The 14,858-nt window shown below is 36.8% G+C and overlaps 1 protein-coding gene across 1 annotated transcript in view; it reads left to right on the forward strand.

Moving 5' to 3' along the window:
• GALNT2 (polypeptide N-acetylgalactosaminyltransferase 2) overlaps positions 1–14,858 on the forward strand; it is a 91,685-nt gene that overhangs the window by 56,852 nt on the left and 19,975 nt on the right. Inside the window, exons 4-8 of the mRNA XM_050314308.1 lie at positions 2,859–2,957; positions 3,531–3,598; positions 4,514–4,579; positions 7,437–7,558; positions 14,238–14,325. Coding sequence (XP_050170265.1) covers positions 2,859–2,957; positions 3,531–3,598; positions 4,514–4,579; positions 7,437–7,558; positions 14,238–14,325 — 443 coding nt within the window. The remainder of the gene's footprint in view (positions 1–2,858; positions 2,958–3,530; positions 3,599–4,513; positions 4,580–7,436; positions 7,559–14,237; positions 14,326–14,858) is intronic.

The raw sequence follows: 14,858 nt of genomic DNA on the forward strand, positions 1-14,858 counted from the left end.
ATACTATATTACTTAGTCTTTTTTATATTATACGAACTTTTACTAGCATCAAGACCAAAGAATTCCACTTGCTTTCTGTGAAAGCCTGGCAGCTGTACTAGAAAAACTAGAAAAACACTTGATTCATTTGCTTAAGCTACTTACTTTCATTTTGAGCAAAAGGAAGAAGTGAGAAACAGGCAGATACAACATGAGAAAGGAAGTGGAGAGAAGCAGGAATACAGATTTTCACTCCCGCTGATGCTCACAACTACTACTTTCAACAACATTGAGAAACTACTGGGTTTCCTTTCATTGCAGTCTGCTTACTGCTTAATGTGTAACTGACAGCTATCATTGTTGTGGTAGATTTTGGAGAAAGTTATAAGTGAGTGTCACAGTTGTCATAGAAAACTCACGGAGCAGTTCTTCTGTCAGTGTAAAATAGTCTCCCAGGGGAGGACGAAGGATTAAACACTCCATGTTTTTTGTGGACCATTGTCCACCATGCATCCTTTAGACCAGTTTCTGATCACATCTGGTAACTGATGTGTTGTGATGATTCTTGAGAATTACTGATAAGTACTTTGGCTGTGCTGAACTGTTTTTCCTTTCTTATTTGGCACCTGTTAGAAGCTTCTGACCTCACACTCAAACTTTATTCTTAAGTAAAGAAGAAACAAACTTTCCTGTGTCTTTGGTACCAGTTGAAGTGAATGTTCTTGTACTAGTTAAAATAGATATTTTTGTCCAAAAGTGGTTTCAAACAAACTGCTGAGATTTTAGGAAAAATTGTTAATGATATGAACCAGTTCAAATCCCACGTTTTAATTGATTTTAAGGACCTATGCTAAACATTGAAGGTCTAAATTGAAGTTTTGTGTTCGAGTTTATTTTAAGTAAATGTATTTTCATTTCTTCAGATTTAAAATTGTAAAATTTAAGTGCCATAGCTTGAGAAAACAACATCTAATCTCCATACCAAAAGTAATGGAGTAATTGTTTCTTCAGTTTGAGTTTTAACTGTGACCCTGTTGACACAGCAGGAGAACTGATACTGAGTCAGTTAAAGAAGGGATTTTTGGAGAGCTGAGAACAAAAATACTCAGTTAAACGTTCCTCCGTTTTTATTTGGAAGTCTAAAAGTCTTAATTTCTCCCTCAGAAATATGCAGTAGTACTCTTCTCTTGAGTTTTCTTAAAATTGAGAGGCTCCATTGCCTTGAGTAATTCCCTCTAATATGCACTCTGGCTCAAGTGTTCTCTTCTGCAAAGATATCAGTATAATTTTAATGTAACTTTTTAATTATTCTAATGCAAGTGCTCATGCACAGTAGCCTTGTCCTCTGTGGGCAATTTGAAAGTTAGCAAAAAAAAAAGGATGTCTTTTTTTGGCACCATAGGCTTCGGAGTATATTTGCATGTCTTTTAGCTGTCTAGATGAGTTGCCAAAAGCTCACGCTACAGAAGCTCTTAATTCTTTATTTTTCAGGAACATATAGGCATTTGTGATTTATTGCTCCAGTACTGGGTGCTAGCGACAAAGCCGTCTTGTACACCCACCACAAAGCTAGACATGGCCTTGCTGATCTGAGACGGCAATTGTAGAGTTGGCGTGGGCTTTGTTTTCATACGGAGCAAGTGAGGTCATAGCAGCAGGATAATGTTTTGTTTGACAGCAAGCGCTAACGTGTGTGACATTATGGGTGTGTTGTATCGAAAACGCCCCAGGTTCCTGCGATTTTGTAGGGTGGGCACGGGCAAGAAGTGCATTGCTGCTCACTCATGGATTCCAAGAAGTTTGATGGTTTACGGTGCACATTGCAGATGTTTAATCAGGTGTGGAGTGGGCTTTTATACAGGCAGAGGTCTTGTTTTAGAAGTGTAGGTGGCAAACGTCCCTGAAAAGCTAGTTTGATTAATACTGCACAGAGTACAAAAATGCTTGCTGAATTTGCTTCAAGTGTACGCTCTCTGGGTTTATCCCCTCTGAAGACAACCAGGCCTGTTAAAACTTTACCCTTAAAAATGGTTAAAGAATGTGGACGAAATGTATCACTTGTGTATGTCACTGTATGAATGGCAATACATTGTTTTCTAGTGCTGTTAGTTTCTAATGCAATAAGAGTAATGTCTTTTTTAGGTTTATTTTATTGGATTAAACATCTTAAGTGTATGTAGTGCTGCATGAATTATTTTAGGATTTGCTTCTGTTTTCTTGTTATATTAATTTCAGGGTTCTAGAGGTGATGAAAAATGAATTGACATTAGATGGAATATTTCATCATCTTCATGGTTTGAGAGGATGTGGCTCTGCGTTTGGTTGGCTGAGCATTGTCACAGCTAGTTTTGTTTTTCAAATTCTGAAAGTTATGATCCCTACCAGTTCTCATTAGAGTAGATAACTGGTTTTATCTGTGAGTGAGAGTCTACAAAAGCTTTAAAAATTTAAAAAGGGAGAAGTGGACACATGCCATTCTAATGAAGAAGTATATGGTAGCCTGTGAACATGTGGAAAATCCATATGAAAATATGCTTATTTCCTTAGGTGTATTGAATGCTTTTAATGTAAAAGAAGCACTCTGATTTCATACTCAGTTGCAAAAAAGATATTTCTGATATTCTGCAGTGATGATGGTCTGGTGGCTTTTCTGAACCTCCCCATATTTGACACTGACTTCTTAGTCTTTTATGTACTAAGACAACTATGAAAAGTGTCAGAAGACAAGTTGAGTATAATCTCACTTGAAAACAAGGTATTTTATTCTTCCTAGGCAGTGTGTACATGAGTTTAATAGATAAATACTTCACAATGAAGGCTGTCTGCTAAGCCCAGGATGTAAAAATTATGTTCAAATGACAGAGTGCTATTTCTTTCAGGTGTCAGCGGAAACAATGGCGGATAGATTTACCAGCTACTAGTGTGGTGATCACCTTTCATAATGAGGCAAGATCTGCTTTGCTTCGAACTGTGGTCAGGTATACATAAGAGAGTTTAATTTTTCCCTAAGGGTCATTTATTTGTGTCAGAAAATTACTTTTGATAAGGAAGGAAAGTGACAACCTGTTACGCTCTTCTGAACTATTTGCAGAGGAAAAGATGAGTCTTCAGTTCTTACATTCTGAAATAGTGATGGTTATACAAAATCGCTTGCCTTAACTACAGATGAATTGGAGTATGGAGCCAATTACCAGGTGATGTTTGGAAGTTGACTGTTTCAAGCCAAAGTCAGTGTAGATGGATTCTCAGGAGATATTTGAGCCAAAGATATCTACAAAACTTCGATGTTACATGTTTTCTATCTAATATTCTGATTTCTGGAGACTGGAATAGTGAGGGTGGGGAAGGCAGGGGTGGTGGGGAGGAAGGAACACCCAAATTCTATATGTGCACCTCTTCACTCTTTCTGTAAGAATAAGTCAATAGCTGTTGTGGAAGGTAACATCCTGGGCTAGGTTCTACTGTGGCTTAACAAAGTAACTGCTTTTATGACATCATTATGGAAAACAAAGACTGCTTAGTACTGAACTTTGTTTTCTTTTCTGTTGCAGTGTCCTTAAAAAAAGTCCATCACATCTTATTAAGGAAATCATACTGGTGGATGACTACAGTAATGATCGTAAGTACTTTTACAAGCTGAACTTAAAGTGCTTATTCTGGTAAGACTTTCTGTAGATGCCAGTAGGTGACTTGGTTGAGAATAGAGCATTTGAATAGGAGTTGATAGGGACTGATCCAAAAAACAGGTCTTAATTCTTCCACGTCTGTAACTTTGGAAATGTGAAGAGTTCCTGTAAATACTTCAGGTATATTTTATTACTTTGTGTTAGCTGAAGGACCAGAGTGTATCATTTAAAAGGACCTTTCTATAGTAAGTTGTCTTAAGTAAAAATAAAACCCATGGTTCCTGCAACAAATATTTTTGTAGCACTGTTTTAAATGAGTGCTGGTCTCCATCAATCTCTTGGAAAAATTCTTATTGAATCTAAAATAATTCAGTGTTTTATAAGTACTAGGGTATCATGATAGAAACTTGAGCAATAGAAATGGACCTCTGAGAAACATTTCTTAAAGGAAACTAATGTCTATATTTGCATTACTAGTTTTTAGCTAGTTTAATGCAGGTTTATGCCTTAATGTTGGTTAAAAAGTGAGCTTTCCTATATGAAAAAAACCAGTTTATTTAATCCTATAAAAGTGTTTTCCTCTCTGAAATGTAGAAATGGTCTAAAATAAACAAAGACAATATAGTTAAATAAAAATGTTTCAAGACTGTGAAATTAAGTTAGCTTTAAATAACATAATGAAAGTAGTAATTTCTTAGCCTAATAACGTTTCTTTATTTCTGGTGAGATGTGTTGGGTTTTTTTAAGCTTTTATCTTATATTTAACTATTTATGACCACAAACATTTTCACCTACAAAACCTTTGCTTTTCTTTGAAGACAGCCCCTCTTCTGGTATATGGTGTTTGGTATCAAATGGGTTCTTATCACTTGATTTTTATTTTTTATTAATTATTTTATTTTTTAAAGCTGAGGATGGTGCTCTCTTGGGAAAAATTGAAAAAGTGCGAGTTCTTCGAAATGACCGCCGAGAAGGTAAGTTTAATCTGGAGAAGGAAGATACAAATTCCTCTGTGCTTCCTTAGCTGTTAGTGTTCATCAGGTCTTTTAAAGGAACTTTCTACTTTATAAATCTACCAGTGGAAGGAATAAAAAAATGTATTTATGGGGGTAAAAACAGTAATTCTGATTATTTTCCTATTGTTGTGTGCACAATTGCCCATTGTTGGCTTTTACAGTGAAAGCTTCCTTTAGGAATTGCATTTAATCTTCAACCTTTCTTTCTGTTCCTGCACTGAATCCTGAGTTAAGCTGTTCCTGTTGTACACAAGGTCTCACTATAAACTATCTATGTAGCTATGTTTGAAATGATCCAGCTTAAAAATAGCCCTCTGGTTCCCTTTTTAGATATCGTTTTAAGGATTTAGTTGGTGGATAGCCTGACAAACAGTTTATTTTGGCAGACTTCAGAGGTTTGGAGCAGCCAGGAGGGCTGGGACCAAGTATGCCAGTTCTGCTGAAGCCAGTGTGCCCTGTAACAAATTTGTCTTACATTTTTGTTTTCTTCTATGTTGCTTTGTAAATTATGGTCTCATGTCACTGAACTCTTTAGTCAGCAGTTTCCTGACTCTGGAGCTTAAAGTATTAGATACAGGCAACTGTTATTCTAGAGCTGTTTGAAATAATAACTGAGATTTGACAGCTGAAATAGCTGACTGATTTAGCAGATATATGCTTGTTAATTTTTATAAGCACTGTATCTTTTAAACTACCAACCTGGCTTAGGGAGGAGCTGGAATCATTAGATTGTCAAGAATTGCAAATGACATGCACAAAACCTGTGTTGTCCCATAATTCAAGTTATTGCAATAACTAATGGGTTCTGAGTCTTTAAATATTCTCTTTGGAATATACTTGGGAACAAAGACCTGTTAGGGATGCATGTCGTTTATGGCTTGCTATGGTTAGCAGGTTCTGAGTAAGTTAATGTTGTTTTTCAGTACAGCACTTAAAGATAGTAGTAATGGAAAAAAAACAGAAGGAAGTAACACCTTTTTGATGTTTGTTTTTTAGTAATTTTAAATATTAACTTTGTAATGCATATACAGATTCATACTTAAAAATATGCATCAATATATCTGAAAGTGAAATACAACTTGACAAATCTATTTGTCAGAAAAGAACAAATGTTTGCAGATGGAAGGCAGGGTACTAATTTACTTTGTGTTTTTGTGACACTAAATATTGCACATACAAATTAAAATTTAAGAGAATTGGTAAAATCAGCCAATTTGTAGGATGCTAAGAGTGGCACGGTAGTATGAACAATAGAGGAAAGCAGGGTGTTTTAAAATTAAAGTTAAAATCAAGGGATAGTGTTGGTGGAGGGGATGACATTAATGCCTTTCATTCAGAAATAAATGTTAGTAGCTTTTAGTCTCATCTGTTGGACCAGAGTTTGTTATGGGAACAGATGTGTTTTGAAGGGTGTGGTAGTCTACAAAATAAACGTTCAGTGGAACTTTTTCAGCTCTGTTTCTTGTAAGCCTCAATGCGATCGTGGAGGACTCAATGGCCCAAGTGGGAACCTTTGTTTTTTTACCACTAAATCTGAAATTAGAAACACTGTTTCATGTTTTCTATGTAATTAGAGCAAGACAGTAGATTCTACAACAATGTAAATTACAAATAATAAGCTGTGGAAGGAGGAATTGAAATGTAAAAATTTAAAAAAAAAGGCATATAGCAAGAGTGCTTGGGGAATGGTTTGGTGTGGAAAGACTGAGCAGAACAGATTCAAAGGCTGGAATCAGGGAAACAGCATAAAATGAGTGAGGTATAGTTAGCTACAGTGTGCCACAGAGAAGGTGTAAAAAGTACTGTCAGAGAGCCTTAGCACAGCACATATCTACAACAGTGAAGTGCTCATGCTTCAAGTAAGAGATAGTAAAAGGATCTTGATGAGTCCGTTACTGAATGTTGGGCACAGCAAACAAGCTTTTCCTCTTAAGCATCTCGTATTCTGTTTGGCATAGTCATATTTTGCATATATAGTTTGTAAAGGGAGTGGTAAGAAGTTGACTCTTTTACAGTGTTTCAGTTAGGGGGCAAAAAATGCCCAGACAAACCAGAACAAATTTGGTGAGAAACGATGTAGAAAGAAAAAGAAGGGGAAAAAAAGAAAGTAGTGACTTGGTTTTGATCTTCAATGCCAATGAAATCGATATGTTTTTTAATAGTAGAAAAAAGTAGGGAGAAAATTTGCAAAGAAATGGGAGGAAGCTTGCTACATGTGTATATATAGCAAGGAACTTTAAGGAGTGGTGAAGTCATCCAATGAACAAATACTAAAAAGAAAGGGGCAGGATAAATTAATAAGGGTATCTGTGTAATTAAGATAAAGGGAAGAGAAGAACCTTGTTTTACCAAAAGTCTTTTCCTAAAGAAATCTCATGAAGCATGGTTATTTCTGGAAGAAGTCTATAGAAGAATGGACAGAATTTAGGAAGAACTAAGATGGGGGTGGCAAAAAAGTGGAGAGGATGGTGCTTTCTGCAGTTCTGTAGTAGAACTGTCAGAGATCTGATCTTAAGTAACATTTACCAGTTTCAATACCATTTACAGTAATGCAGACCCATTTGTACTTCCTATCACTTGTTTTGAAAAGGTACTTTGATTCTTCTGCTTAAATTAGATCAAAACCTGTAGGGTACAGTAGGTTGGATGCTTGCAGGTTGTTTGGTGTGAAGTCATTTCATTGAATTAACTAGCATCTGGTTTTCATAATGGAGCTTTTGTGTTTGTCCTGCTTGAGTAACTTAGCTCATGACTAACTTTACTGTTGATTGTTTTCCTCAGGAAGTACTTAAAACTTTTTATCTTTACTTCTCAGGCCTGATGCGCTCCCGTGTCAGAGGGGCAGATGCAGCTCAAGCAAAAGTGCTGACCTTCCTGGATAGTCACTGTGAGTGCAATGAACACTGGCTGGAACCACTTTTGGAAAGAGTAGCTGAGGTTAGTAAAGAGTTTTAAAGTGATTTCCTGAAGAAGCAGGTTTTAAATTTTAAAGCCATCTGGTTTATACTAGATTAATTTTATGCATTTTTCTGAGGAAGCTTTTTCTGACTTGGAGATGCTGGAGATGACTGGAGTGTTCTGTGATTAAAGCATATTTTTTGTTCATTTAATCTGTGAACACAGGAACATAAAATCTGAATATTTATTATCTTTGCAAAAATTCATTTATGTGCTTCCTTGGTTCTTTGGAGAACGCCTCAGTAAGTTGAAAATCTTTAGAGCGAAGTATAGTTCTCCTCAACCAATATTATCTTGGTGTAACTCAGTTTACCTGGGTCTTTATGCCTCATTAAGATTCAGTATGATAGTAGGAGAGAGGATGAGCTGTGAAACCAAAATTCTCATGGAAATTAGCAGGAACTACAGGCTCAGCTTCTGTGAAAATGGTGCGTAGTCTGTGTCCTGGAAAAGCAATTGACAGGACTGAGAATGAAAGTATACTGTTTTCTCCAGGGGCTGGTTATATTTGTTAACTTCCTCTGGAGGAACTCAGTTGAAATGGAAAGTGAATGGACTGTGATCCCAAAAAGCACTGAGGAACACTCAAGACAACAGGGGTTTTATTCTTTCTTAATTGCATTCCCTTTCTGTAAAGCTAGTCTTCCAGGAGAGGCTTGGTTCCAAAATGCTCCTAATCAAAATGGTTTTGCTAAGCTACTCTGTTAATGCCCAGATCTTCTCTTATCCTCCCTATTCTTCCTTTAGCATTTCTCCTGCAAAAATAGGAAGCGGGAGGGGGAAGGAAGTAAACCCTATATACTCAGTATGACAATGAAGAAGCTGTCTTGAAGAATTGACTGATATTCTTTATTCTGCTTGTTTTATGATGCTCGTTAGAATCATAGAATCATTTAGGTTGGAAAAGATGTTTAAGATCACTGTTTCCAACCACTGTCCTAGCACTGGCAAGCCCACCACTAAATCATGTCCCAAGGTACCACATCTACATCTCCTTTTAAATACCTCCAGGGATGGTGACTCCACCATTTCCCTGGGCAGTCTGTTCCAATGCTTGACAGTCCTTTCAGTAAACCAATCTAAACCTCCATGATGCAACTTGAGGCCATTTCCTCTTGTTCTATTGCTTTTAACTTTTAAGAAGAGACCAACCCCCACCTGTCTACACCCTTTTTTTCCATTAGTTGTAGAGACCAGTAAGGTGTCCCCTGAGCCTCCTTTTCTCCAGTGTAACTACCCCAGCTCCCTCAGCTGCTCTTTGGAAGATTTGTGCTCCAGACCCTTCAGCAGCTCTGTTGCCCTTCTCTGGACATGTTCCAGCACCTCAAGGTCCTTCTTGTAGTGAGGGTCCCAAAACTGGACACAGGACTTGAGATGTGACCTCACCAGTGCCGAGTGCAGAGGGACAATCACTGCCCTGGTCCTGCTGCCTACACCATTGCTGATCCAGGCCAGGATGCTATTGGCCTTCTTGGCCACCTGGGCACACTGCTGGCTCATGTTCAACCACTGTCAACCAGCAACCTCAGGTCCCTTTCTGCCAGGCAGCTTTCCAGCATTCCCAAACCTGTAGCACTGCACAGGGTTGTTGTGACCCAATTGCAGAACCCTGCACCTTGCCTTGCAGAACCTCATACAATTGGTTTCAGACTATTATACTTCCTGGGTATTCCAAAAATACTGCAAGTTGCCCAAGACACATCAGCAGTTGAAATCCTATTTTTGAGTAAAAATAATTTAAATCAGGTCAATCCCGGACGCTATTAAAAGTACCTAAAACCAACAAAGTGTGAGTAACATAGCACTTCCCTCTGGTTTTGTACCCATCTAAAATGTTGCCTCAGAAGGGCTAGAGGAATTTCTATTTAATTATTAATCAGGAAAATAAACTTGAAGGCATTAAATATCTTGAAGTGGAGAATGCTTGCAGCTAAAGCACTAATGAATTCTAGGATATGGGAATAGTTTTCAGACCTTTTTGTGTAAATGGTTTGAAGCATCTATCTATTCAAGAAATCAGAAGGCAAACTGTAGTTTTGGTCAGCAAAATCCTGCTTTTACTATGACAGCTATTTTGTCATTTTCTTGTTTCTCTTGTCTGTAACTTTTTCCAGGGTATACTCATTTATCTTTCTGAAACTGAGAAAGTATTTGAAAAAGTGTTATCTTTTCATCATAACAGAATGTAAAACCTCTTATTAAATTGCTGGCAATTTTGTCAAGATCCAGCATTGCACATGGCACATTTGGTTGGAGAAGTTCATGTGTATTTTGCTTTGTGCAGCAGCTCTTTTTTAGTAGTACATGAATTACTAGATCCTTCAAAACTTGCTGTTTTCAGTTAATGTGATAGGTTGTAATCATATGTGCCATTAAATAGTTTTTAGCTGTATGTATGTATTTTTCCATTCTTAAAAGTTGAAGATGTTACTCTTAAATAAATAATTGATATAGAATTCCACTTAACTATCATCTGCAAAGATTTCCAACCAACAGATATGGGGATTGATAAAGTAGCTTCTAAGCTTTCTGCTTGTTCAAATACTTAAGGCGTGGATAATATAGCATACGATAGTTTACATGTAGCATTTGATAGTTCTTTGTTATTTACTCACAGTGCAGACAGTGTGTTACTTGATGTTAATTGGCAGCATTTTCTTGATAGTCTCAGTGACAAAAAGCTGAGTAGATGTGAACTGCTTTTTGCTTTGGCCTCACAGGTAACTTTTCTTGGGTCAGGGCTACTGTTCATTAATACAGTGTTTTCTGATACACTGCTGCATCTGTTACATATCTGGTGGAAAGTGTCTTGTTTTTCTTTTTTTCTTTTGTTCCAGAATTGCCCACTTGGCATTTAGTTCTGTTGGAGTTTTGGGGGATTAGTTGTGTGTGTTTACAATATAAAAATTTATAGCTTCAAAGAAACAGTCTGAATTGAGTCAGTTCTGCAGTACTCTTATCTGATGTGCTGTAACCACTTTAGAAAGCTGTGCCTCTGATATCTGAGTCATTGAGCTTTCCTCTTCAGTTGGAGGACGATCTATCCCAGTTTTCTTCTATAAGATTTCTGGTTTAAGTAACTTTTTTTTTTTTTTTTATGGACCATGCTTGCTTAGCATTCCTAGAGGAGTCTGACTCTGCTAGGGATTTTTCTCCAGCAATTTGAGCAAAAGCTTAAAGCAGAAACAACATACACACAAGGTGAATATTTAAGAGTTCAACATGGGTACATGTATTTCTGTAACCTGGAGCTCGTATATCTTCTTTTCTCCTTCCTGGAGAATGGTTTTCTGCCTGATTTCCTAAGGCTACCTTTTATGCCCTCTAGATTTTGTGTGTGTGTGTATGGTTAAATGATGAGACTGTGAAGGTTAACCCTTTAATTCCTCAAAAATGTCAACCTAAGTAATAAATATGCACAATCCTGAAAACATCTGTAACTATTAGTGATTTCATGGACACTTGTCTAGTTGGCTTTTTCCATTTCAGATTTATAAACACTTTGCTTTTTTCTAATAATGCAGAAATTATATAAACAAAATAAATTGAAAGATTCTGGTGGAGAACTAAACTCATCTGTTTTCATAGAATAGCTGTAAATCTTTTACCACTTTTTGGAAGATGTTTTTAAACAAAGAAGATCTTAAAAGGAGGGAAGAACTTAGGTCAAGAAATGAGATGTGGTTTCCTTTTTCATATCTATCTCAAATTTTTGTGACTTTGAATGAGTCAACTTTTTAACTGGCACAATACTAAAAGAAAAATATTTATATTTTCTTTTAAGAGTGTTGTGAAGCTTGGTCTTTGAAGTGTCCTGAAATTTTTAGAGGGGGGAAGCAATGTGTGCAGAATCTTGAGGATGATTTCTGATGGTTTATGAGAACAATATATAAAGTCTAACACTCTAGAGCATTCATAAATTCCTTATGAAATATTAAGATGAAATAGCTTTCTACAAATTTTCAGGCACTAGAGACTTGCAGCATTTGCAGGCTATTTCTTTTCATTATCCTCACCAAGAAGTATGTGGTTTTCCAATTGTGTCTTCCATTAGGAGACAAAAGATTTCTATGTTAAATTATCCTAAAGCAGGGTACTTATTTATCCATGGTGTGATTAAAAGGAGCAGCTGCTTTTTAGTGTTTTAAATGAGCAAACTCTGTAATTTGAAGACCCACAAGCTCTTTTTTAGCAGTCTCGGCATTAACAACTTACTAATGCTCTGCAAAGCATCAACTTAAGAATGTGCAAATCTTTTCTCTGCTTTGCTACTGAGCAAATCTGTAATTTCAAGTCATAGAAGGAACAGCATGGTTCCAAGTCAACAATGAGGGGGTTATAAGTGGAATTGAATGCACACAACCTGGGTATTTGGCTGTCAGAGAAACAACTAGGAGTTGTTTAAATAATGTTAGGTGTAACAAATAATGTTAGTGTGGTGTCTCACTGGTATTGATAGAACTAATCAGACCAGAAGTAAAAAACCTGAGGAAGTCCCAAATGTGTAGAGACAACGTGCTACCTACTTACTTATCATGGTAGAGATAAGTTGAAGCCTAAATGAATCTTTTCCTAATGTGACACCTGATGACTTGGGCAACTTTTTACCATCGGATTCAACCCTGCCAAGTAGAACCATTTGAGAAACATAAACTTTTGTCAAAAAATGTTTCTAGAGGTGGGCATAGATTTATAAGCTGTCTCAGTTTCAGCTAAAGAAAGAGAGAAAGGAAGGGTGCTTTCATTTCTGTATTTTGTGCTCATGGGTACTGTGAATAACTGAATAGGTTGGATATGTTCTGCCTCATTAGTCTTTATTTAAAGAAGCTTATGAATTCTGTCACTGTATACAGAATGCCTAAAATAAGGGTATGGATACACCCAAAACCCTTCAGTGATACAGGAAGGTACATATATGCAGTACTTTGCCGTGAGGGCGCAGTAAATTGTAATCGCCTCCCAAGTACAACACAGTTACCCAAACTGTGTTCTTGCCATTGCAAACTTGGGCTTGAGGCTGCTGCTAACAGGAACAGGAGCTAAAGATGTGATTGAGGGGAAATAGGACAGGTTGGCCTTTTTTGTTTGTGTTTCTACTTTGCTTCAGACCAAACTAGTTAATACTTAGTAGTAGACCAGATTAGGTGTTATATTCCATCTCCATAAAAACAGATACTGGGCCTGGGTAGTATACCTGCAGTGATACTTCAAGGGAATGTAGGCATGAATACTATGTCTTCAGCTTTTAGCTTAGTTTCAGCTTGGATTCTCTTGGGTTTGCTCGTATTCTTCTTTTGGCTGATACAGAAGTTCGTGACCTTTTGCTGACTCGGGCAGAATGAACTAGTAAATGCCATTTATAAAATGAGGGTTTATTAAAATCAGCACTGATTGAATAGTTAAGGGTCAATAAAAGAAAATGAGTGTTAAATATCCTTATTGGACCAAGCAAAGCATATGACTAAGATTTGCTTTTAAGTCTTTTCTTATGAGCTGAAGTTATTCTCATGCCAGTTTGGCTCAATCTGTTCTGTATAATACTGATTAGCAAGGGAGATACATTGCTGAACCACTGTTTAGAATATATATGTTGTCATTTGAATATGTACTTATAAGTTCTTTAAAATTCTTACAATTGAGACATTTAGGTAATGTTTTTTTAACCTTGAGAACTCTTTCTCTATAACAGGGGTTACCAAAATATCTTCTGTTTGTTCAAAGCATTTTTCTTATATTCACAGATTCGGTGATAATGCTGTTCTGAAGTTATCAGCTCTCTGAATGATGTTAAATTGTGCAACTCAAAACTTCTATTTTGAATTCAAGCAATAAGCCATGGAGAAAATGGCTTAACCATGATACTGCATTTCTAACATTAGATGAGTCTTTTTTTAGAGTACTGAGGTCTTGTGATCCTACTTGATGATGCATGTGGAGTTGTTGGAAAGATTTTTGTTCTTAAACTATTTTGGCAAAAACATCAGCTAAAGAAATTAACGTGGCTCAGAATAGAATACGAGACCGTGGTTGGACAGAGGAGTGCGCTTATCTGTACCACTGGAATCTTGGCTGCTGGAAATTAATAGCATTCATTAGTTTGAGGTGCTTTTTAGGTTCTCTTTCCTGTCTGAGTATCTAGTATTGAAGTGTAATTCTTCTAGTGTGAAATGGGTTGGCATTAACCTAAGACTCTTCTGATTGCACAAAGGCCTAAGTGTCCCTTAAAGGTTGAAATAATAGGACCGTAGTATACTGCATGGCTGGAGACTGGCTGTGGAAAATATGAATTGCCTGGATGCTTCTTTTCTTTGAGCTGGTTTTAAAAGTAAGAATAGAAGTGCTGTTTGTTCGACTGCTTTTAGAACTACAAGTTTGCTGCCTTTTTCAAGAGCAAGTCAGAAGAGGGGGCTTACTTGAATATAAGTAGCCTAGAATAGAAAGAGGATTTCCAGTCCTATCGTATGGTTTCTGCTTTCTAAAGCAATGCTGAGCAATGCTGTTCACAGCAGTGACTGTTCAGAGCCGTAAGCTGAAGTGGAGGGAGAGCCGGGGGAGACATGCTAATTAAATCCTGCTGAACTGTTCAACATCACATCCTGTCTGAGTCTTTATATATTGGTTTCATTATTTCAATATTACTTTCTAATATTTATTTTAGGACAAGACCAGAGTTGTGTCTCCTATTATTGATGTAATTAATATGGACAACTTCCAGTACGTTGGGGCGTCAGCTGATTTAAAAGGCGGTATGTACCTGTACTGGAATACAGATTTTAAAACAAGCATCAAGAACCAAAGCTCATAATCACTGCAGCTGTGGAATGGGCAATTAACATACCGCTCTTTCCTGTTTTAAGTTCTGTAGGTCACTTGTTTCTTGGCTTGGATTTTAATTGGCCTTATTGTTCTCTGCTTTAAAACCGTTCATCTTTGTTATACTATTTCTTGTAAGTTTATGCTGCCATTTAAGTAAGTATGTATGTAAGACTATGTAAGTCTCGCTCCAATGTTTGTAGGGTTGTGTAAATGTCAGAAGAAGCTTACAGCCAGAGCTTATGATTCTCTTTTTAGGTAAGATAGGCTTTAATTGCTCACTAGTTTAGAAGCCCATCAACAATGCAGTGTGTATGAGGTTTGTTTCAAGATGCTGGTTTGCTTAAAAAATTCAACTCTTCTGAATAAGCAGAAAGCTTTGGAATGTGTTTAAAAAAAAATAAGTGTTTGTTAGCCATGATCTGTAATTGTGAAAAGACTAACATACCATGAAAATTTGTAGTGT

The sequence above is a fragment of the Myiozetetes cayanensis genome, unplaced genomic scaffold (genome assembly GCF_022539395.1).
Source record: "Myiozetetes cayanensis isolate MyiCay16 unplaced genomic scaffold, myiCay2020 scf2-11, whole genome shotgun sequence".
Taxonomy (NCBI): domain Eukaryota; kingdom Metazoa; phylum Chordata; class Aves; order Passeriformes; family Tyrannidae; genus Myiozetetes; species Myiozetetes cayanensis.